Source organism: Calonectris borealis, chromosome 2 (assembly GCF_964195595.1).
Source record: "Calonectris borealis chromosome 2, bCalBor7.hap1.2, whole genome shotgun sequence".
Classification (NCBI taxonomy): domain Eukaryota; kingdom Metazoa; phylum Chordata; class Aves; order Procellariiformes; family Procellariidae; genus Calonectris; species Calonectris borealis.
In genome coordinates this window covers 128,898,326-128,923,957 of record NC_134313.1, presented here as the reverse complement: position 1 = coordinate 128,923,957, position 25,632 = coordinate 128,898,326, and the positions used below count along the sequence as shown (strand labels likewise).

The following is a 25,632-nucleotide window of genomic DNA, read 5'->3' as shown; positions in this document are numbered from 1 at the left end:
TGCTATCTCTTTGTTTTTGTTTTGTAGAAATGTATTCCTTTGGCTGCTGTGGCAACTGTTTATTACATACATTTATAAAAGTACCTACTGATATCACTGTAGCATCTGGGTAGGCAGCTGTGACTCCCTTCCCTACGCCACTGTTGCTGCAGCACCCGCTCTGCTTGCTCTTCATTTTCTACGTCTCAGAAGAAGGGCAACAGGGAAGGAAAGAAACAAACTGAGTAACTGCTGTACTGTAATAAAATCCCCCTGCACCATTTTTCACCCCCTCCTCCTTTCTGGAGAAAGATGAAGAATAGCAGGATGTGTTGTTGATGGCTGTTGATGAGAGAAAGAGAAATGGGTTGTTAGGGGGAGGGGGATCTGCATGTACCTGAAGGGAGGAAGGACCCACCATGATGAAGGCGCAATGAGTTATCGCCATCCAGAGAAGGGTTGGGAGAAACACCACCCTCAAGCAGAAAATAGAAAATACAGGTTCTATGAAGAAGAATTGTCACTAAGAAGGGAAGAGAAAGGGTGAAGGCTTGAGAGGTGGTGGATCAGGTGGACTTGCAGAATGGAGAGGAGAGAGAATTGGGAGAAGAGCAGAAATTCAACAGATAACTGGTGCTGCTGGCACTGTCTCTACCCATTCCAAAGCTAAAGACACACCGCAGTGGGAAAGCAGGGCTGAGAACTACGGTTGTTCATGGGGCTGTGATGCCAATGCCCCTCAATGGCACTATTTCGCGTTTTGTTGAACGGGGCTGGACTGGGTGCGCAGGTGGGTCTGAGTCACCCGGTGATGTTAGTGTCAGCATAGCTCCTGTTGACTTACTCCTTCCCAGGCTGAGATTATCCAGCAACCACTTTGCCAGCACAGCCCCACTGCTCGTCTCGGGGGTGTCCCCAGGCACAGGTACAGCCCCCAGCTGTGCTACAGACCAAAGCAATGGCACCATGTTCAAAACAGAGAGCAGAGGTATGTACTCGGTTTATTTTAATGAGGCTTCTTAAGAGCTTCTCAAGAGGCGTATCTCACTGAAAGCTGAATCTGCAATTTATCTTCTGCTTTGTCACTCCATCCTCTTCCCTTACCAGCTGTGCTCTTAAATTATTTTGCTAATCTTCCAATACTTTTGTATCCACTTTGCCCTCTGGGCAACTGGCTTCCCAGAAGCATTCACGGAGGGCAGCTAGAGGCAGGATCTGCTCCAGCATAACTGTTAGATGTGCAAGAAACAGGATTGCAAGAAAAAATGTTGTACGTCTTATAAATGGAGATAATTCTGTGGTGAGCTTCTCTCCTCAGAGGGAAATCTCTTAAATAGTAAAGTCCAGGCTCCATGTAATAAAAGAAAAGGAAGAGGAAGAGACTTGAGTGTATCCCTCTTCTTTCTGCGGTCATATGTCACCGAAGATAGTTGAGAGGGTCTGCATCTTCCATGGACTGCACCTGGTGCAGGGGAACTCCAGTTCTGATGTGTGTTTCTGTGTGCTGAGGCAATTTAGATTAGATAAGGCAGTAATAAGACTTAATTGCCATAGACAATGCCATGGAAAGTGAGTTCATGGACAAAATTAGTATAATATCCTGGTCCTGCTTTATTCTACCCTGTTACAAAGGATGAGAATAAAAGTAAACTTAAACTCACCTAGTCCAGAAGAATCTTTCCATTTCTTTCTGAGTCCTGAGGAATGGGAAGGCCTCCCAGCCATCTCGCTTTCCTGTTTTATTTGGCCTGATCACTTCCCCCCACACACCGTTAGCGTGTCGGAACTAGAAGGCAATTTAAGTTACAATTCCATTTCTTACTTCTTTGTTTTGTGCTATAGGCTTGCCTTTCCCTTGTGTTAAAGAGTACAGTTACACTTTAAAAGTAGATACCAGCAAGATACAGAGACCAAGAATGGAAGGGAAGACATTGAACTAGTCCTCATTTTCTACAGTATACGCTACCTCCAATTATAGATGCTGGGGAAGTAGGGGGTCCCTCATCAAGAAACATAAGTTAGATTAGAAAATGATAATATTATTTTCACTAATTTATTCCATACAACTATTTAATAAATGTGGGATACTGTGATTTCTTTGAATTTCTGTATTTTTACTTTTTTAAGTTATTCTCTGGTAATTGAGTAAATTTGTATACAAATCACAGCTCCAATAAAACTAAAAATCAACTGTACTTTCATAACTTCTCCAGATAGGTTTTCATCTGGTATGTCTCATAGATGCTGTTGTTTTCATACAACTCTCCTAATACATCACTTTAAATTTAATATTTCAGGATATTCTGAATGCAGGGAAGGCTTGGTGGATTGTACTGGACAAGCAGTTTTTAGCAGCACTACTTTCAAATGAGTGCCTGCCTAAAACACGTTGAGGGAATAGAAAATACTCAGTGCATTAAGCGTATTTATAGCAAAATGAATTCAGTTATAGTAGCATTTAAAGTATTTTGCTACTAACTGTAACCGATGTGCATACATTTCACCTGCAAGTATGTATGTGGGAAGCAGTGGCAGAACTAAAGTATGTAAGGAGAGGCAAAGGAGTGTGAAATACAAGGGAGACCATTTTACATCTTTTGACTTCTTTGTCCTGAATTTCATACACCCATACTGCTGTCATTCTGGAAGAGGAAGAAGGCCGGCTCCATGTCCTCAGCCCTTCCAGTGAGCAAAGCCTCCCCAGCGGGTAAACCAGGCAATATTCTGTGCGGCGTCTCATCAGCTGTAAGGGAGTAATGACAGCAGAGAGCTAGCTCTTGACAAGCCATTGGTAACATCAGGTCTCCAGGGCCTTAATGCTCAGCTGCACCTCCTCGGTCCTACGTTACAAATTCCACCTGGGAGAAAACACTGGAAGCGGTGGGAGTGCCAGCTCCAGAGTCACACCGCTGGGCTCCTCGATTGCCTTGTGCTGCAGGTTGGCTAGGGTTTCAGCGTCAGGGCTCAAACTGGGAGGCTGCGCTGCTGGTCTGACAGCAGACCTGTCCTTCTCCTAACCACCTGATCCTTATAGTTCAGCCACTTCCACCTGGAGCTGCCACAGCCACCGTTATTTCTTCCCTGAAGCTGACTGATGTAGCAGCGGGTTAGTCGCGGGCAGCATGCGTGTGCTCTGGCCCTGGGTCAGCTGAGTTCAAGACAGATTTAGTCTGCCCTTTGCCGAGCGGGTGCACATCTGAATCTGTCCTTCCAAAGATAACAGAACTTCAGGCACTGAGATGTTTGGTTTGCTTTCTTTGAGATCTGTGGTTTGGTTGCCAGTGACATTAATAGAGCTGGAATATAAATCATACTGAATGTAAAACATTTGGGCTTCAGTGTGCCGGGCAGATATCCATGTAGAGAGAAGGGCAATTAAATCCTCTAGCATTATAAACCTTATAGAATAAGGCTCTGGCTGAGGTCTTGCACATATGGGAATTTTCTCTGGTGAAGCCTGATGAGTCGTCGTTCTGGTTGCCAATAATGTGGATAAATAAAAGGCTTAACAATTAGGAACGAAGGAAAACAAAGATAATACACCTGTCAAACTTTTTGTATTATTAATGTGCAAGTGAAAAAACGTTATGCTTGTGCATGCTGCTGCCCTTAACACCAGCTGTTGCCTGTGCCCATGGATCGGTATTTTACATCGGCTGAACAGCCTTGCTGCCAGCAAGCACTCTAACAGGCAACGTCGATAACAGCAGTCTTCCCACACTCCATACAATTCAAGCTATTCTTCAAATTAATAATAATACTTAATAAAGCTTCATCTCTCATTTGCAAAGAAAACCTTCAATTAATGTTAATCAGCATCCTCAGAATGTGATCAGGCTGGGCTTGTAGCTGGACGTGCCGAAACAGTTCAACTGGCAGATGGAGCATTTTCCAACTATTCTAATTAATGACTGCTCATTTCAAATGTTAATGCAATTAAATAAATAGGCAAAACAAATAAAAATAATATACGTTATGAAAATGCCACTATCAGAGAGAGTTCTGATCAAAAAAAGTGAGCCTCGCTCAAACCCAGAAAGGGCCCAGCCATCTCCTCCTGGCTAAATAAGGTCTAAAAAAGACAGGGCTTGCTTTTTTCACTTGCTGTTTCCAACCATTTCTCTGGGATTGACATTTGTATCACTTCCATTTTAACCTGCTGGCATCAACTGAGTCATTGCTTCTCCAAGTATTAGAACATTTTTCTGCAAAAATGGGAAAGGATTTCCTTCACATATTACGGGCTTTTTTTCATGTAAGATTTAGACTGCCCCTGCTTCTTGCCTTTTCTAGTTGAACTAATTGCCTGATTTTTTTTTTTTAAGGGTTTTACTTTCTGTGAACCTTGTATATCATAGCACTGATGTAGGACCACATTCGTTTGGGCTTATAAAGAGTTCAATTAGCCCCTTAATGCCTAGTTCAGTCACAATTAAACCTTCCCTGTTGACTCGGGATTGGTCTTTCTAAAGGCAGTGGAGGTGTTTTTAATTATTCATTCTCTGGTTTGTTTCTTACAGCAGTCTCAGCTGTGCTTTATTATTCAAAGGTTAATGCAAACTGAGAACTGGGTAAATTAAATTTGTTTGGCAGCTAGCAACCTGATGTATTATAGACACTGTGAAATATGGATGGCAACGCTTCTGCTATTGTGACACTTAAAAAGCCAGATTTTATCTTTAAAACAATTGCTAGTTTTGTTACTATGGCTGATAGAAAAAGAATGTTCCATAATGTTACAGTCTCTGTAACCCATTTTTGTTAAGAAAGCACGTAGTTTAGAAAGCCAAGAAGTATTAACAGCTATTATAGAAAATTGATGCAGGTACCATGACTAATGAAGTACACCGCGCAGTACTAAGTCACGCGGTTGTATGCAGGGAATCATGCAGTCAGAAGTTTTAATGAAGGGAGCCCAAGGAATTTCAGGTGAAAGAGGGTTTTATTAACTTTCAGTGAACAAAATGAATAGTTGAGCAGTGAACATGACATGATGTCGTATAATAATTGTATGCCTTGGGTACATTGTGAGGCATGGAGCATAGCCAAGAGCTTTCATCTGTTCTACACACAGGGTTATTTCACAAACCCCTGCATGCTGTGGAAATCTTTATTGCAAACATAACAAGAATTGTTTCACAAGAAATGCCTTAAGACAATAGCACGTCACTTATGTGAAATATCTACCAGCACTGCCTTCCTCTAAAAAATATTCATCAGCTATCTAGAAGTCACCATCCCAATTGATCCTAATTAAAATTCAGGTCCTTTATCAGTGACTGGTATCAGCAGGCTGTGAACCAAAAAGAAGTCTTCATATTCCTTAAGAGGCCACCCTGAGTAAAATATGTATTTCTATGGACAAGCATTATGTTGTATGAAAGGAGGCTGTGTTGGCTTTTGGAAGAGTCACGCCCAAGAACTTTTATTAGTTTTTAATTTAATTTTTTCAGGAATTGACCGTGTGGGTGAGAGATTTTTCTTGTTTCACATAGAGGATTACGTTTTGTACATTTTAAATATTGTTTCAGTACTGTGTTTTTAAACGAGGACTTTGAATTAACATAATCCAACTGTTTAAGCCGCTTCCTGTATATAATATTTTTAAGATAGGGCAACGATTGCAGAGTCAAGCAGCCTTCTGTACTAGTGACTGGAGACCTTAGGTTAGTAACTTAGAAAGTGCAGCTGCAAGGTCGTTTGTACCCTGCTCAGTCTTGAGTACAGTCTGTGCTGTATAATAATGTGTGTAATTACACAGCTACTGACTGATGAGGTAGGTGATGAGGAGGTAGGTGAAAATAGGATGACTTGTGAGGCAAGGCGGTGCCAAGGCATCTCAGCAAAGTCTCTGTATCCTTGCACTGTAAATACTTCACATCTGCCCACTAAAATATTTGAGATAAGGCAATCGGGAATTTTTCTGTGCTTATTTGAATAATTTATAATGTGATTTTAATACTTCTTCCTGGCTGAATATATCACTTCACTGACAGAGCTTAGGACACCAGTTATATGTTTTATCCAGGACTAACTTAACGAATGTGATACACGATTTTAACTTGTAGTGTTATTGCAAAATCAGCGGTACTGCTAGTAGAGTATAACTGATGCAGTATATTCTTGATTGTATGTGGTTATTATGTTATATTTTTGTTTTCTATTTTAGTGCTGGACCCAAAGGAGACAACATTTATGAATGGAGGTCAACTATACTGGGGCCTCCAGGGTCTGTATATGAAGGTGGAGTTTTCTTCCTTGACATTACCTTTTCACCGGACTATCCTTTTAAACCACCTAAGGTTAGTAGGAGGATATTAAAAGTCTGATAGGAGTCCTCTCCTTGTGATATATTTTTATGTGTATGTTGGTATATCATTGTAGGATGAAACATAAAACTTTCAAGGCAATAATTAATATTTAAACTGAGTATTTTGATGGAAAGAATTTAAATAACTGCCTAAAATTTGCCTGCATGTTGCCAGTATAGCTGGATGGATATGGATTTATTTAGCAAATGGTTGCATAATTTCCAGCAGTTATTTGTTTGATTTGGATTTGTTTCTAAGACGAAAGCATTTGTTTTTGAGTTGCACCCTTTATAAGCAGCTGAAGATACTTAATCTTTCCTGTTGACCTATATCATTCGCCAGGGGTCTGTGGCAGTCTGACAAAAATATGCACCTTTTGCACTACCCCATATAATTCACTTCTGCAGATGCAAGATACGCTATTGTTCCTGAAGTTATAAGTAATTGCTTTACATCAGTTTTCTGAAGGAATGTGGAAATATGGCAACAAAGGCAAGAAACTGGAGTGAAAGACAGAGATTTACAGAATTCCTTACGGATTCATTTTATAATGCTGTCAATAATGGCACTAACCACAAAAGCAGAACTGTACCAATAACATGAAGATGGCAGATCATTACCGTGATTGAGTAGGCTTGGAATGTCAAACAGGAAAAATCTAGTGATCATGAAGACTGGAAAAACAGAAATGGGATGAAATGCAGTAGTGCAGAGTGTCATCGATAACCAGTAGTAATAATCGCTGAGGGAGGGTGTGAAAATGGGGCTCTATTGGGTGATCACAGGATTGTTACAAACCACCTGTCTAATGCATCAATAAAAAAGCAAATACACTCCTAAGATGCATCCTCTGGTATTGCCTGTAGAGATAAGGAATTACCAATGTCATGTACAAGACACTTGTAAGACCTTATCCGGAAGACTGAGTGCAATTCTTAACACACATGTTCATTAACAGGAACAGAAACCGGGAAAATTTACCCCGCAGGACTGTTAATAGAATCAAAGAAATTGACGGGCCTGTCTTTTATGAAACAAAGCGAAAAGGGGTAAATTGTTCACCCTGCCAGTGTGGAGAGCGAGAGGCTGGAACAGCTCCCCAGGAGGAGCTATGGGAGCAAAAAATATTTACCTTCTTTTTGACACATTTGTGAAAGGGTTGGTATGCCACGTTGGTCTGTAATAGAAGGGTATTGCATTAAAAGAGAGAGTAGCTGATTCCTGTTTGATTACTATGAGTACATCATTGAAAGAGAAGTGTTTATAAACAGAATTTTAATGCCACAGTAGTAATGTTTATAGTAGTTAATGATATTATCAGGAAAAGTTTTTAAAAAGAACGAGAGATGTGATTTCAAAGTACTTGTCATTCTGTAAATTGGACTTTCCCAGCCAGTGACCTAAAGATGAGTCAGTATAGCAGTATTAGAGGGCGTCTAACTTTGTTTCCCACTTTTAGTGTTCCAGTTCAGGGAAGCTTTGAGGTCACTGACAGGTCTTACAGGGGTTGTACACCTTGCTGACTGCACATTTTCTGATTTAGATAACTGTGATTACACAATGAAGAAAGAATTTGAAACTTTATAACTCCTCCTTCAGTTAGGTAAAGCTTTGGGAACACTGAGCTGGGGCGATGCCCCTGTTCTTCCCGCCTCCCTCCCAGCCCAGCCCAGCCCAGCCCAGACTTCGTACTTGCTATACAAGGTCCGTCTTAACAGGCCCCTTTTGTTTGCTTCTCTGCTGGGCTTGGTCTGTTTGTAGTAGCTGTAATGCAACCGTTACATTCAGTCCCCCAGCAAATTAAGATTCTATTATTAAGGGGATATTGGCATATCCACTAAATGGATTTCTTGACTATAAAAGAGAGCTTGAAGTTCTTTCAGAGATCCAAACCTAATATGTAAAGAAGTAGATCTGAAAGACAAGTTGGAGGGATATCTTTTGTTATTCTCTCCGTGGAATCTGTTGAGTCTTGAGGCAATATATGCAATAGGCATCCTTTCAAAACAGAAGGGGAAGGTCCAGTTTGCTGTTTCACCACGAGGTAAAGACTTTCAATCCACACTCAGTTGTGTCTGGCGACTGTATTATTTTGAGACACAAGTAATGCAGCTGAGCGTTGCTTATTAATGAAATATCAAGCAAAGAGGTGGTTCTTGTCCTGCTTTGTAATAGATTTTTTTGTCTGCCTTTATCTTGATGCCAATTGTCACTGTAAGAAATGTGTGCATATAAATCATATGAAAATGTACTGCTTGGTAAAGTCTGAGAGAGTTGATGATGCCATATTACATTACTAAAAGGCCAGTATTTATAATGAGGGAAATTGTTATCTCTAAAAAAGTAAGGAGTACATGTGCACAGGGGACTAATGTCAGATATAACTGACTATGTCGCTAGCATATTTTGTGCACATGGATTCTTACCCTATTCACTTCGGCCACTGTTGTAAATGACCCTTATTTTCAGTCCTGCTGTAGGATCTCTCAAACTGTTGCTGTTTCATTACACTTCTTTTCCAGACCCTATGAAACTGATTCATAGGTAAAATAGTTTGGGAAATCCCTTGAATAAAGCAGCATGGGAAGATGACTGCTTGTCATAAGGTAGCTGCTGCCAGTCAGTATTGGTGGGAAATGGTGTTTAAATATGTTCTCCACACACTTATTTTTAGCAAAAGAAAAGTAGTGAGTACGTGGAACGTAACATATGGCCTCACGGTACGGTGCTATCTGTGTCACTGGGTGTTGACATCTCTTCTATTGCACTGCAAGATTTGTGATATTTGGTGCTGTTCTCAAAATCATGGGTCCGAGGGTTATGGGAATAGATCATCTTAGATTTTTTTTTCTAAGTATAGTCCCACTCCTTATGGCTCTATCATGTTAAAAAATCTAGAGATAAAGTACAAGACTGTGGAATGTAGTAAGAAAGACATAAAATGTATTCCTGAGTGTTGGCAAGATTACCTTCCTGTAAGTACATAGAAGAAAGGGTCTAATTCACATTTCTCGCTATGATTGAATTCATACGTTCCTCCTGAGATTTCTATGGGCCATTTTCATCCTTCTTTTACTATGAAGTAAGGAAACATTTAAATGAGTACTGTCAAAATTGATCTTCCAAAAATGTGACCACAAAAGACCTGGGAAGAAAAAGAAGCTGTATTTCTCAGATGCAATTACTTGACCCAGCCTGAGGTTCCAAAGGCAAATGCCCATGTCACATAACATAGTTACTGTTAAAGGGCCTAATCAAAAGTGTATTAAAATCTGCAGAAAGATTTCCACAGTCCCTTTTCCTTATCTATTCTCAGATGTTGTGCACTCTGTTGCCATGCCTGTGTATGTTGCACATGGATGTTGGGAAGGGTAACATATTTTTTAAAATAAGAAAAATATATTGAAAGTGGATTCTGGATAAATATCTTTTATTTTTATTATCATAATTAAAATACATTTGTAGTGTAACCATTGTTTGGTTGTATTATACAAAGTTCTCGGTATTTTCTAAAGGATCCAGATTCCTTCTATAAATACTGTTGATTCCTATTCTGATCATTGGGCACCCTGCTGCATATTGCAAAACATTAATTAAAATAAAATTAAACATCTGAGAGTACATTTGCACATGAAGAAAAGATGTTTGACCTATATTTTGGGTTTTTTTCTAACAAATGTATAAAGTAATTTGTATTTGTTCTTCTAGATAGTTAAGGTGCTTTCCCACGTTGTCTTTAGCACGTAAGAGAAACTGAATCACTGATTCGTTCAGGTTTTGTTTAAACAAAGAAAAAGTATCTATCCAAAACTTTCATTTTTATGTATTTCTTCAGTTTTTACACCTTTGTAGCCTTCAACATCACATGCTCTTAAGATTTTAAAGTTCTATCTCTGTTCTTTACATCCTTTAATTATACTGTGTGGTCCAGTTCATGTTCTTAGTTTTGCATAGCCAAGCATCACTGCCATCAGGTTTCCCTTCCAGTCTGCACCAACCAGTCTTTCCCCTACAGGTCCATAGTTTTCTTTTTGTCTGTCCTTACCTGGCAGTATCTCTCTAAAGCCAAGCCATAAACATAATACCAAATTAAGTTATTCTTCACCAAAATAGAATATACCATGTGGTAAGTCAGAGTATAATTTGCTCTCACGATATTAATTTTTTCCCCTTTTGAAGTCAGTCTATTTCAGTCTTTCAACTTTGTCTCATGCCTTGAAACTGGACTCCAGATTTTCCGAGCCGGAGGTCACTGACCCTTTCAGCTCTGCTTTCCTTTTAAATCAATGGCATTTGGCTTCACTCACAACTGCAGCACACTCATGCAGAGGAGGGAGTTGTTCTTCCCCAAAAAGGTTTATTGTGCGTGACTGATGCAGCCTGAATAGGAGTGATGGAGGGCCATCCCAGCCTAACTCCGATTTATCTCTACAACCAGAGAACACGATTTTTAGAACAGCTCATCTGAGAACTGACAAATTAGCTTTGGCTTTCTGGGAGGCTCTAATCAATTAAAAATATTTCCTCGCCTCCACTGTGAGGAAGCTTCTGTAGCACTGCGGAAATTAGCTGAGCACCCAGTTGGCTGAGTCAGCAAGAAAGCAGGCAGCCTGCAGAATCGCCGTGCTCTTTTCAGCTGCATCCTACGTATCGCGTTGGTTTTATGAGATGCCAGGCGGGAGGAAGGTATGGAGACAAAGCGAGGCATAGATGTGGACGTGATCTCACCTTCTGCTAAAGGCCAGGTATTGATGAGGCTTCAGTCTTGGTCACAAGGTGAGGTTTCACTTCAGCCCCAAAATACAGCATCTCCCTCGTAGTGCAGTGGGCTGAAGAATAGAGAAAGCTGTGCCCTGTTCAGAGCAGCCACTTAAAGAAATGAATAAAAATACTTAGATGGCCTGCCAAGGAAATAACCTTACATTTCTCCGCTGCCTTAATGACCCCTCAACTTTTTTTAGAAACACCTTTGAGATTTCTTTTTCCTGCTAACTATCTTCCTTTCATCCTTAATGGATTCAGACAGTTCGCCCCTTGGCTTTAACAAAGGAAAGCTCGCTCTCTTGCTCTGTCTTTTTCTTTGGGGTATTGCATGGGAGATATAGCTACGCATAGATAGATGTCTCTTGTGTGTAAGGGGTGTGTGTATCTGTGGGTGTATGTGTGTATATATATATACGTGTATATGAATAGGAGGTATCACATCTTTCAGTCAGCCTAATCTGAGAGAAAGAATTTCAGCTCAATTTCTGTCCTCGGTCCACATAAGAAATCAGTGAATTCCCCAAGTATGCAAACTTTTCTGATCTGAGATCCTCCAAAGTTTAGCCATTATGACAAATTAACACTGCATCTTTATGTACACTATAGTTATTGAAGGAAGGGCGGTAATTTCACTATCTGCATACTGTCCCTCTGGAGCAGGAAGCCTTGACAGATCAGGAAGCCATACCAGGGTCTCTCATACAGGTGTTTGTAGAAAAATGAATGCTCTTCAAGAGAACTCTCCCCCCAGGAATTGTCACTGCAGTGGTGTCTGCATTTTCATCAAGAATAATCTTTATTAATAACTTCTACTCTCATATTTGACTGTGTTCAGTCTATTACAGTGTCAATTCAATTTAGCTGTAGCTGATACAATATGGATATATCTATCATTATCCTAGTACTCTGCTAGCTTTATTTTTGAATTTGAGTGATTTATAAAATCTCTTAATCCCAACTCTACAATTAATCTTGCTAGGGACTTTAATCTCAGCTGACTGAAAAATGATTCGCAGGACTTGAAAGCTGCAATATGCTAAATCACCTCTAAATCAAAATTAAAATAACAGAAAACTCCATTTCCTCCTTGTAAATCTCATATGTCTATCGACTGACTGAAAAATTGTTCTTAGCATTTGAAAGCTTAGCTGTTTTAAATCAACTGCTCGACTGCAAGGAGGGTCTTTTTCCTTTGTAAATATAACGCACAGTGTCTATAGAATGTGATCTCAATGGCAATATTAAGCATCTCTTCAATTTTTTATATGTAATTGTCATATAACGCTAATCTCTATGCACTAAATATTATTATGTGGAATTCTTTTCCTGTGGTACAAACTTTCTACCTATTGCATAAATTCAGCCTCATGTACAAGGGGCAGTTCTTTTTATTCTTGGCTTCTACTCTACTTTTTCGTACTTATTTTATATGTGATTGGCTGTTAAGGACACTTTTATGTGCAGTGTAATAGAAAAACAGTGCTTACAAGAGTAGATGAGAAAAAATAAACATTCCTTGGTATTTCTAACCTAAATTGTTAAAATGAACCTTACAAGGCAGACCCACACTTTAACTTGCATATATTACTATTAACACAATTTACATTTGAAGCTCTCAAACTTGGAGTAACCTTAAGTACAGTCTATTTGATCATCTATTTACCATCTCTGCAACCCTGGTGCAGGCAGGGTTTCAACCTACCTTCAATATTGCCATCGTATGATCAGCCTTCGAATGCAATGGTCTCCTGTCACTCTTATCCCTTACATTCATTTGCCTCGTCATACTTCTCTCGCAGCTTCTATCACATCGCATTAGCTCTCAGTGCCGTGCCGTGCTGCTCACAGCTCTTCTCAGCTGCCTCCTGCCCTCCCCATCCTCCTCCTCCCGATGGTCTGGTGGTCCCTCGCCTGGCGCATTCCCACACCGCTGCCTCCCCCGGCCCCTTCGCTCTGCCTCCACGCTCCCTTGTTCTTCGCCCGGCCTTGCTATTTACGTCTCCTTGCTGAGCGCAGCCTGTGGATCCTTCATCCATGACAATAAATGGAGTTGGCAGGCTTTCCCAGCGAGCGAAGACTTGGGGTGGCTGCAGGCAGAAATCAGATGCCCGTGCATCTGAGTCTTTGAGAGGGAGAAGTGGACAACCTACCAGCAGCGGACCCGCTGTCAGAGCTATAGCGGTATCAGCCCGAGTCCTGCTCTTCTCGGAGCGGCTCTTCCCAGGCGTGCGAACTGCAGCGTGCGGTTCCCACGCTTGCACCACCTGCAGTGAAACTCCGTTCGTTCCGTAGGTCCCATATCTTCAGGTAATGCTGAACCTATAGGGCTCGGGTCAGGTCAAACCCAGGTGGCTCCTTAAACTTGAATGCCTCTCAAAATGACAGAATCATAGAGACATAAGTGGAGGACAGAGATGCAAGCAGAAATATGTCAGGCTGAGGAAAGGATCAATAACTACATCTTAGTGCGAATAAATGCAAAAGTCACACTTTTTGATAGGGCAATATCATGTAAATCTCTGAGATTTCTTTGAATTCAGTGATCTGATAATTCTTCTAGTAATTGCCAAATTGACTTGCCATTTCTTCCAATGAATAGCCTTCTTTTTCACTCTGTTTTTAATATACTGATTTATATCAATAGTTTGTATTGATTTATTTAGTCTTGATGAAGATGTCCCTATCCAACTAAACTCTTCCTGTTTTCCCTCCCCAAAACTTAGGTGGTCCATCATTTCTGCCCATTTCCTATAAATACCTCATACATTAAGCTCCCCAAAAGGGCCTGTAGAGGCATCTTACGGAGAATGTTTCCTGCCTCACAGCAGTGGTTTGCATACTGCTTGTCAAATATATTTTCAAAAGAGGACTTGTGATGTCTGTTGGATGTTTCAGAAACTTCGTAATTCTGCCACATCACACACGTTTTACTGCATAAAATGCATGTGATCTAAAAATACATCATTATCAATGTTCTTCCATGTCCTCTTTTACACACACAGAGATATATACAGATATGAGAGAAAGAATTTTATGTACATTATTACTATAGAATAAGAGCAGATGAACTGATTAGGACAGAAAACTACGGTTTTGAGGTCAGTCTGCCTAGAACTTCTCATGTAGGCAGCACTTAAATACCCAAAGGCTGTTAAAATTGGGCAAGTAAAAAAAACCTAGGTTTCTAAGAATAGAATTTAGGACTTGAAGTGCCTGCCGCAGCCTGCCCGCACGCCCCGCTGGCCGGCAGCCCTGTGCCCGGCGCCCCGTGCCTGCCACGCCTGCCTCTGCCTCCATTCCCCCAGCACACCCGGGAGCTCCCTTCTTACCGACGCACAGCGGAATTAGGAAAAACAGTAAAACGCCAGGTATTGTCTGTCACACGGTGATATACGATTTTTTCACATAAAATAAAGATGTTGCTATGCGCTAGGCTCACTCACGTTTAGGTGAGAAGAGTTGGATTGCGTTAAACCAAACATGAAGGAGCACTTGGCGAACTCAGAGAGGCGTGCATGTAGGACGATAGAACCTGCATGCTTTAAACTACAAAAGGGAGGATTTATTTTATACAAGTTAAATGGCCAGTAAATCTTAAAAAATTTTACCCTTTATAAAAGGACTTTATTGCTGACTTTCCATATGGATTTACTAATTGTTAGAAGGATTATGCTGATTAAATGAAAATTATTTTATGAAAACTCAGATTGACTTTGTCAGAGAAAGCTTTTGAGGCTTTGCATCTTATGATATTGCTTCTATTCTGAACGTCCCTAACCCGAACAGTAATCCATTTCCCTTGTTCTCTCCTGCTCTTCCTTTTTTTTCAGAAAACTTTGTCCGGTTTAGGATAATTTTTTATTTGCCCAATCAGGTTCATCAAAGATTATCAAGGTCCCTTTTTATTTTTTCTGCTATTAAATCTGTGAGCAAAATGAGTACATTTGTATAATGTAGACATTTAATATTGCTGTGCTTATTCAATATTTTTTCCCCTTCAACAGTCTGTTCAAAGAGGCAGTGTGAGTAGTTACTCAGCTTCATAATTACCATGAATATAATGAATAATTAGTCATATTGCATACTGTTTTCAGTAATATTAAAGGTTAACTTGTGTGGATGCTATTATATCCCTTTTAAATTGTTATCACTTTTGGCTAGCTATGTCTCACATGGTGCATTTTGCCACAGAAACCCAGATTACTTTGCATATCAGACTTTTCTGTAGGTCAAGCAAAAGTAATTACAATTTATTATTTCCTGCTAATGCAGATGACATATTTTCCTTTGATAAAATAAACTATAGCTATTCTTTACCAACTAAAATTAGGTGTGAGCAAGTTTTTTAAGAACTGGCTGAAGTTCATTTCTTGGCGTATATTTAAATTGTGCTCTTTAATAGTGAGCATCATGTGGTCGGTCATCTATTATGCACTTCATGTGATAATCCATTAAGTATCTCAACAATTGTTTGTGTGCATGCTACAAATCTGTAGCTACAAACCAGAGAGGGATCACCCTGTCTTAGAAAGGCAGCCTCAGTGCTGGGTATAGATAAAAAGAAGTCCATTCTGTAAGAAATTTTAGGATGCTAATTAATGTAAAGGCTATTGCATGAACATTGTGTCACTCAGAGCTATAGATATTTTTCATTTAGGTTGCTTTATAGTATTTTTCTAATACGACTAAAGAGTGTAGGCCTGATCTTGTTTTTATTATTCTCTCTATTCAAGCAGACAAATCTATTGCTCATAAAGTCTGACAAACTGAGATGGGAACTACTTACTCCCTCCTGAGCTCCATGAACATCATCATAAAGGGCATCATATTTTTTAATATATATATAACCTTTTCTGTATGCAGTACAACTTCTTCCACTTCAGGTAGTGCCACCGCAGTTTTATTAAACCAGAACTCCAGGGGAATATTTGAGGAAGACAGAAGTTTCATCTCAGGCAGGCATGCGGGATTGCACCCTTGTAAGAAATGAAAGAGCTTGAAAGGAACTTGCCAAAACTGCGGGAATGAGAGCCCTGGGATCTCAGCCCTGCTTCCAGTGTTGGCCGAGCAAAAGGGGGATGTTTTTGTTTATTCTTCTCTTGACTCTGGGAATCTTTCATCTCTCCCTGCACAGTCACCAGGCTTCAGTGGGAGGAATAAGGAGTGGGAGGTGAGGGTTTGAACCCAAACAGGCTGAAGAAAGCAATTCCTGAGTGCACGCTGTAACCCCTTGTGTGCTAATATCCAAAACCGGAGAATCATTTCTTCCTCCTGATACGTTTTTAAAGAGAATTACGACTGAATTCAGTGGAGTCTGAAAATGCATGAGATGTATTTCTGGGACCAGCCCTTTCAGAGCTGCGGTGCCGTTACGTGTCTGTCTCTGAATCTCCCAGCGACGGTTAAACAAGTCACACACATAGATGCCAATGCCTCAGTGGCTGCTTGGGTTTGGACCTAACATAGGAACATTTGGTGCAAAAGAGAGATAGTGAGTGATTTTAGGACTACATCATGCTGGAAAACTGGTGTTCAAAATCACTCTGAGGTCCAGGAGTGATTTATCTTGCCTACAAGCAGTTGCCTCCAATCACTCAACTGAAATCCATCTTAATTCACTCTTCCCAGGTTTTATAAACAGCCTTTTTTCAGTCCTAAAACTTATTCAATGAACAGCCAGCCATAGCTTTACGTGTACTTCTTTTCTGTCTAATCATTTTTTCTTCCCCTGTTGAATAGATAACCACATTTTCTTCTTAAAGACTATACAAAGGGGTTTTTTATTTGTTTAATTCTGTTTTACAGTATTCAGAAGGGTTTGGCATTCAACAGTAAATAAACAGATGAGTTTATTATTTTTACTTCCAAAACTGATTGAATATAAATTCCTTATCATTGCTTTTCAAAAGCTTGTTTATAGTACTCTTACAGTTTTCAGAAGATAGTCCCATTTTTCCCTATTTCCCGTAGTTCGCATTTTTCTGACCTGCACTTTTATTCAACCAAAATGAGATACCCTCTTAAAACTGCAGAATCAAAGGGAGTAAATCCATAGAGGGCACTTATTGTTCAAAAAAAAAGATAAATTACTCCTCTACCATTCAATTGTCTGAAGATAACTTCTCCTCTACACCCACACACTCCCTTGAGCCCCTGCATGGGATTGTTTAGGTGTTTTCATTAGGGGATAAATAGAATTAGAGTGCATCGTTTATAGGAACTATTTAAGTGGCATCAGAGGTAAAAATATGACGATAATAAAGAAAATTTAGTTCCCCTGGAATGGTATTATCACTTGGTTTCTCTCTACACATATAATAGGAACGACCCTGCATAACTTTAAAATGTGGGTATGGTAAACACAACATCCAGAAAGTTACATGTCAGCATTTCCCACATTAGCTGCAATTTGAGGCAAGCAGTATGTCATCCCAGTTGTACTGTATGCTGCTTTGGGATGAGAACGCTGTTGCCTGCCACCGTCAGCCCACAGTTCCTTAATAAAGGCTGTCAATAATGCAGCTTCTTTTGAAATTCTGAAAGCTTTGATTTTTTGTCATTAAAATGTCTCTGTGTACTTAGGCAGGCATTTGAAAGTGCACTGGCGTGTTTGGCGAGTCGGTGACATATTTGTCAATGATAAGCAGTAAGACTTATCTTGTGAGTGGGTGCCTTCCTCAGTGTCACAGGTTTAAGATAGGAAAAAATGCTACATTTCAGGTCTAAGTATTTGCTAAAAGTAGCCTTCCAACTGCAAACGGGTGTAGTCCCATGTGCATTTACCCACCAGATCGCCTAAGATGGCAATGGAGTGTTGAACAGTTTATGAAAGATATGAACTAGCTCCATTCATCCCAGTGGCTCTCTGAATCCTGCCAAATTCCCAGTGTCCCTACTTCAAAAGCAACTAAGTCAGGGGAATGTGTGGCAACGTGTCTGTCCTCTCAGCTGACGGCAAAATAGTTACACATTAAAATACAGGCTCAAATTGATGGCCTTCTCTTAAGCAGGTTACAAGCTCAGACTGACCCGTCTAGAAATAATTTAGAGGGTATAATTTAATCTGCGCAATGGATTCAGTGTGTTTCTCCCACATTCGGTGAGACCACATATATCTTATTACTCAGTGTATTCAGGTATCACTGAATAAAGGCCTCAAATTTTTCATCATGGAAGCATAGGAAAGCACCTTTGTTCGGGAAAAATAATTAAGCAAAAACTTTATTCCAACAATGTACTGAGAAGTAAGCGTACAATACTTAAACTTGAGCAGGTGCTAAAGTGTTTGCCCGAGTCATGGGACGACATCCTGCTAGGAAGCATTCCCTGATTCACTTATATCTCAAGTATAAGAGTGCCTGGAGTTAATTTATCCAGGGACTTAATGAACACTGATGAGCATTCACAGGGTGCTCCTCCACACCAGCTCCCATTGTGGACGCTTTTGACATGCAGTTTGTGTAAGGTAGTTTAGCACTTTTGTGTATTTGTAACCTTCCAAAACAGCTTCCCTTTGTAGAAGAACATCTAATTTTATCACTGAATACTATTTTCTTGATCTTGCAGAAGACTTCCTTCACTCCAAACATTGAATGTGCCTGGACTCCTAATCAGAGGAAAAAAATAGATCATCTGGCTATAGTGTTTGGATTAATTGAGCTCATTGTGCCAGAAATATTTTTAATTCTCATAAAAGTCCTGGAAGTGAAGCACTTCGACTGGAAAACAATAATCAGAACCACAACTGTAGGGGGGGGGGAAGGAAAGAACCTACAAATACGTAGGGTATGGAGTGGCAAACTATTAAATTATCCTATTAATTGGCAATATCTTTAGACATAGATGCATTTAAAAACTGATGAACTTGCTTTGTGGAGATCTTTGTTACAGATCTCACCAGTGCATGACACTGGGCCCAGAAGTGCTTTCCCAGATTTATGTGGAAAAGTACTTAAGAAAAGAAGTATTTCTTGTTGAATCTAGTGTTTCCATACCAGAAATCTGCTACCTCTTCTTTCCATTATTTTGTCAAAGCTGCTTGATTTAATCCAAAGGGGCAGAATTCTTCAGTGTGTTAGAGAATGGTTTTTTTTAATAGAAGTAAACCAGGTACCAGGTTAGTTCATTTGTATCCTCTCTTCTGCTCACTGATAAGTAGCCTGATCTCAATCCCGCTGAGGTCACTGAGATTGCTGATACTGAATAAAATCAGAACAGGAGCATGCCTGTCATCAGTTTCCATTACTCTCCAGAAGCAGGTTTGTCTCTGTGGTAGAGCAGGGATAGCTGCCTAAGCACTCCCAGTTATAAGCCCTGTTCAATTCTGGTGAGAAGTACAGCTTTCTTAAATTGGGGTGTGCTTTGCCTGCTGTCGTCTCCTGCCTAATCAGCCCCTCTGTTGGCAGGGTTATTGCTGATGAGGTAGACCACTGAAATTGTACATCTTAATTTTAGATGTTATGAACATGTCATTAAAACCATCTGGTTTGGCTTGTCATTTGGGTAGAACTGATGGAGAAATTAGTCCTTGATGGAGACCCCCAAGGGGTAGTTTTTTATATTGTCCCTTCTTATCCGGTAGCCCCAGTATTCGTTCTGAACTACAAAGTGGACTTTCATAGCTGAACTTCTTTTAAAATAAAAGGCCTATATCTTCAGCTCGAAGCAGAGGCACATCATCCTAGGCTAAAAGGAGTGATCTCCTCCTTGGTTTGTTACATACAGGATCACCTGGGAGACAATATAAAACGGATACAGAAATCTTCAAAATCAATTACAAAAAAAAACCCAGAAGGTGTTTGTAAGCAATTCTACTGATTCAACTGTAACTTAAAATTTGGAAATAAAGCATTTTATTTGAGCAACCTTTCACTTTACTTTTTCCAGGAGTCACTGATATGATGCCTCCACATTTTTTTTCTAGCTTAATCTATTGGGTCAAACGGTGAACAGATGAAGACAGCAGAAGAATCTGTCTTCTTCTGCCTCCCTTCAAAGCGTGAAGTAGCTGTGGGCCTGAGTTATGAACGTTGTCCATATCAGGGGCTGGAATAGCTTTTTTTGGCCCCATACAAAAATAATGAGATCGGTGAGACCAAGGCAAGAGGAAGCTCGGGAAACGTGTCCCATTCTCACCTTGCACAAACCAGTTCCACTGCTGGCTACAGGTGGAAGAGGCAGGCTTTATTTTCTTTATTTTCTTATGAATATTCCTATCTTGCCCAGCCTTTAACTGACAGTTATTCCAACCAGGAAAGCAGAATGTTAGTTTGTATAATTTTTTAATTGCTTAACAATCGTGTAATTATTGGCTTGAACACTGTTGTACTTAGACACGCTGTCTTTTCTAGGTAACATTTCGGACAAGAATCTACCACTGTAATATTAACAGCCAAGGCGTCATCTGCCTGGACATTTTAAAAGACAACTGGAGCCCAGCATTAACCATTTCTAAAGTTCTCCTCTCCATCTGCTCCCTCCTCACAGACTGCAACCCAGGTAAGACGAATTAACTTTCACATTCACGTTCATTCACAGTTCATCTTCAGTCAGCTACTAGGGCATGGTCAGTGCACTGTTGTACTGCTACCTACTAAAAAAAGACAAAAATGTAAATTTTAAATGCCATTCATTTAAATTAAGACATAGTGTAGAAAGCAAGCACAATTTCAGGAGCTCGAGTGCATTTTTAGTACTTGAGAATAAAAATCTTTTAATTCAAAAAGTCTTATCAGTAGAAAATACCTTGTAGTAGACACTAATTTGGATATTACAACCAGGATATTAGTACCGAGAAATATTAATGAGTTAATAAATATTGAAAAGGAAAGCTTTCATTTAAATATGCTGATAATATGGTCTCTGAAAAGAATATTAATAGTACTGACAATGATAGATATCTAACACAGACTCTACAAATAATGAAAATTAATTTAAATGAGGTTTATTCAATATCCTGGACAGCCAGTATGAGTATTCAAAGCAAGCTGTCATTCTTATTAACTAGCATAGCACTTAACCTCTTCCCTCAGCTCTTTTAGATTTGTTTTCTGCCATTGACCACTAGATCTGTAATTTCCAGTTTCTTTTACCATATTTACCAACGAATGATTCTGACTGCAGCCTTGGAAAGTCATAGTATATAGAAATTATTAAAGAATCATTACAGAAAAATTAAGTAAGTGATCTGTTTACACATTGTGAGGGTTGTTACTGGTTTATTTTTTATTGTACACTTCAATTTTTTTTTTAATTTGCCATCTAGTTTTTAAACCTTTATGTTTCCTGTTTTTAAACTTTTCTCCCCAACCAAACGGCTAAAAATTGCTTTGCAAAGGGCAGAATGTGAGATTCTTGTGTAATCAAGGGCTGAGTCAAAAGCTGTAACAGAAGACTGAATTATTTCCAAGATCAAAATAAGGTGAAAGTGGACAAAAATGCAATTGATATCGTTTTTATTTTCATGTGGGTTTGTCACTGTATATAGCATTAAAACCCATGGCGTTCCTTCCAGCTAAGAGCTGGGGTGGTAAAGGAGCCCTGTGTTACCATTTCAGGCACATTTATTTCAGGTGTTTGGGATGCTCTCTGCTTACGTCTCTGAAAGATTGGCTCCTGCTAGCGTCTACCCCAAAATACGCAGAGATGACAGGAAGTCAGGTGGATGGATGACAGAAGCGTAAAGAAAAGCAAATGAATATTTGCTCATGTGTCTTAGGGACCAGGTAAAGAGCTAGAGACACTGCAAAGCTGTTGGGATTGAGAAGCTGGCAATAAGTATGTGCTCATTTGTGGTCACCTCTCTTTGGAGGGATACAGTCAACTTGAAAGCTGGCCACTTTCCAGTAGTGATTTGAAATTCAGAAATTTACTACCTCTGCCCTCTCAATCTTTTTCTTTCCCTTAGACTGTTTTACAGATGCTGCAAACAACAGTTTTAGCTGACCAAGTGTGTAAGAGGAACACTGAAAACAGTTACCCGTAATATATTATCATATGCAACAAGTTAACATACTAAAACCAGGAGGTTATTCTTCCCTTCAGTTTCTTTCAGTTAGCAGCCATAAGCGTCAACATGACCGTAGTAAATCAAACAATTTTATGACGTTTCATTTTCAAACGTTCTCTTTAATTACAAAGTAGTTTTGGATTTTGATACTGCTTCATGTTAAAATTTTCCTATGGTTTTTTGAGGAATGAATATAATTTCTTAATTTGTATTGTGAATTCCCCTCTTAGGAGGAGCTGATGGCAGGTCGATATGAACCACGGAGTCATTTTTGCCTTCCTTTGAGATTGCCTGTTTCATGTTAGATACTTTTTTATAAGAAGTGAACTTTGAATGTTAGTGATGTACAACAGAAGGCTTGCAAAAACTTACAAGTTCTTAGTTTTCAGTGTATTGCCTAATGTGCTACAGCCTGTTCTGGTTGTACTGCTTGTCCCATTAATTTTTTATGACGTTTTATCATTAAGAAATTACTGGTTCCATGACATCCAGATTGAACATGATAAATAGATAGGCAGACAGACAGACAGATAGATAGATAGATGATAGACAGATAGAGATATACACCATTGATATATATATCTCTGAGATACCTATCACTGAAATACATCACATATATATGTACGTATATAGATACAGAAACATGCACGTATGTATTTTCCTCTCTGTCAGCTGGGAGTAATTTTCTAATCCCTCGGTCCTCCCTTCATCTAACTAGCCTGCCCCTTTCTAAAGGCAGAAACCCAACAGGGGTCTCGATTTGATAAGCAACTCTGAACTCTTTGTTCGCCATTCATCAGCCAGAAGCAGATCAGGTCAGATGGAAAGGCAACACTGAATCTCCCACAAACATAAACACTTGGGATGGGCGAGTTTTCCACCCCCAGCCTCTCTGAAGGGAAAAATCAAGTATCAGTTACCCCCTAGTCCTACATTTATGCAAATCTTCGTTAGAACAACAAATAGCAGTAAGAATGGCAGCTAATTAACCCTCAGTCATACACAGTGATTAAACGGAGCTGGAGCACAGCTGCAGCTTCATTGGCAAGCGCTGCTATTCTTCTCCAGCAGGCTGAGCAAATGAAAAGAGGTATTTGCTCCTGCCGCTCCTGTCATTCACACAGTAATCTACAAAAGCCACGGAGAGAGTCTCTTTCCTCCCCGGTTATACATCACCGCCCTTTGTTCCCTATCACTCCAGGCAGGAGCGAGTTTGTCCTTTTTAAACAACTAATACAATCCTTTACTCATAAGCTGTCTCAGACCCTTCAGTCCTGATTATTATTAATTGTCTCTATTTTGCTTGGCAGTATCAGCCAGTAAACTGTGTTAATGAAATGTCTGAATTTTGTAACAGCTGGCTGACTTTTTCGTGGGGGGAAGGGGTGCTGTAGGGTTTGTGTATGAGTGAACATGTGTGAATTATCTGGGAGTGCGAGAGAGCCAACTGGAATGGTGTCAGAGAGATGGGAGAGACGATGGGATACACTAGCATTCAATGCGGGGATTCGTATTTTCCTTTAAGATGGTACTCTGGGGCACAGCACGCATCCCCTGCTACAAAGCAGGGCCCCAGTCCTGTAAATATTTCGGCATGTGCAAAAGCAACCCTACAAAACCTGACAGATACGTTCATCTGTGAAACCAAGTATGTGAGTAAGTGCTCGTAGGCTCTGTGCTTGAGCGTTGAAAATATTTACTTCCAGCGTTAGCTGTTAGGGCTTGCCTACGTGGACAGTTAGTTATTTCAGAGTAACTCCATGTGTGGACACTCCCCTCTTTGAAAATGTATTAAGTCAAGTCACGAAAAACTGTCTTACTTGGAGTAAAAGTCAACTGTACTTTAAGTATTCAAGCAGAGCCCGGGGAGTGTAAATTCCCACACTGCCTCGATCCAAAGGAGCTTTCAAGTGTGGATGGCCCCCGAGGTTTTGTATTTTTACTGAGCTCCAAGTATGAAAACAAATGAATTATTTTTATATTTGGAGAGCTGGTGATGCTGATCTGGGTTGAAATGCTTACTGTTCTCAGTTGGTCATTGCCACCTCAGCCCTGCCAAAGGTTCTCAAGCCCCAGGAAAATTCTCATTTGCAAATGCTTCAGAGAAAATAAATTGAAACACCGACGAGACTGTGCTGCAACTTTTTTCTTCACGTGGCCTCCTTTTTCACACATTCAAAGTCTGAACTTGGCTGACCTCATTATCCCCGATGTCTGAACACTCTTAACGTCTAATCATGTCTGCTTAATAACACGTGGTTAAGCCTTGATTAGGACATCAGAACAAAACCTGCTACATCTCCCTCACACCAGCCTCTTCACTTCTGGTGTCATCCTCCGCCTCTAGCTCCTTGCCATTTTTCACACACACAAGTTCCACGGCCAGTAGGGCCGATTTTATCCCTCGGTCGTACCATTGACATTCCCGAACCGAATGCTTCGGCGCTGCTCCTGCCCCTTTCCCCGTGCAGCAGGCCGTGCCCGGCCACGAGCTCCTGCGATGGGGATGTGCACGGTGGTGTGGACGGAGGAGGAGAGGGGGGAACAGCCGCAGCATTGCTTTCCCACCAATGCGCCCGGGTAGGCTGAACACTTGGCTGGCTGCTGTAACCAAAAAAACTGTTGAGGGGCTCTACAGAGCCTCGCTTGCTGTGCTCTTTAGAAACTGCTGCCTGATTTCTAGCCTGAACTGACTCACGGGAATTTTATACCCACTTGTTTTTAAGCAACTCTTATCCTATAGTTTAAGTTCCTGTTTTTCATTCCCGATGTATTAATGAAGAACCATCCTCTTTCCTCCTGGTCTTTATTTGCTGGACTAACCAGACCTGTGTCTATTAGCCTCCTTCCGTAAGAGAGGCTTTCCGTTCCCCTGCTCGTCCTCGCAGCCCCCTCCTGCCCCTCCATCGCGCTGCAGTCATCCGTCCTCAACGTGCCTGACTCGTGTGGAGTTCGTCGGGGCCTGAGGCACGGCTAGACAGACTAACCCGCTCATCATCACCATCATCCAGGTTGAAATATTTACTGCTCCCTGTTGGGTGTCCCTATCTCACTGGCAGCCCTGTCAAAGGGTATTTCTTTCTTAGCCCTGTCATTTTCACTGTTTGTCTGCTTTCTAACCCAATTTAGTGAAATGATGGAGAAAGGAAAAGGAAAAGGAAAAGAAAAAGGAAAAAAGGGAAAAGGAAAAGAAGGAAAAGGAAAAGGAAAAGGAAAAGGAAAAGGAAAAGGAAAAGGAAAAGGAAAAGGAAAAGGAAAAGGAAAAGGAAAAGGAGAAGGAGAAGGAGAAGGAGAAGGAAAAGGACAAGAAGGAAAAGGAAAAGGAAAAGGAAAAGGAAAAGGAAAAAAAGGAAGGAAGAGAGAGCAAAAGAAAGAAAAAGCTTTTGCTGGAAAAGGGCATTAACCTCTGGCTAAAGAAATGCACAAACAACTGACAGCAGTAACCACTCCACCCGGGTCAGCACTGGCCAGGTTAGTTGGTCTGACTCTGCTCTCAGATACTTCAGTGGCATACTATATTATACTAGCAGTATAAAGCTGCTTGTCTCTTGTTATCCTTTAAACCTACCA

At 40.4% G+C, this 25,632-nt stretch overlaps 1 protein-coding gene across 1 annotated transcript in view; it reads left to right on the top strand.

Annotated features, from left to right (window-relative positions):
* LOC142079357 (ubiquitin-conjugating enzyme E2 E2) overlaps nt 1-25,632 on the top strand; it is a 220,963-nt gene that overhangs the window by 174,250 nt on the left and 21,081 nt on the right. The window contains exons 4-5 of the mRNA XM_075143420.1: nt 6,149-6,281; nt 20,405-20,552. Coding sequence (XP_074999521.1) covers nt 6,149-6,281; nt 20,405-20,552 — 281 coding nt within the window. The remainder of the gene's footprint in view (nt 1-6,148; nt 6,282-20,404; nt 20,553-25,632) is intronic.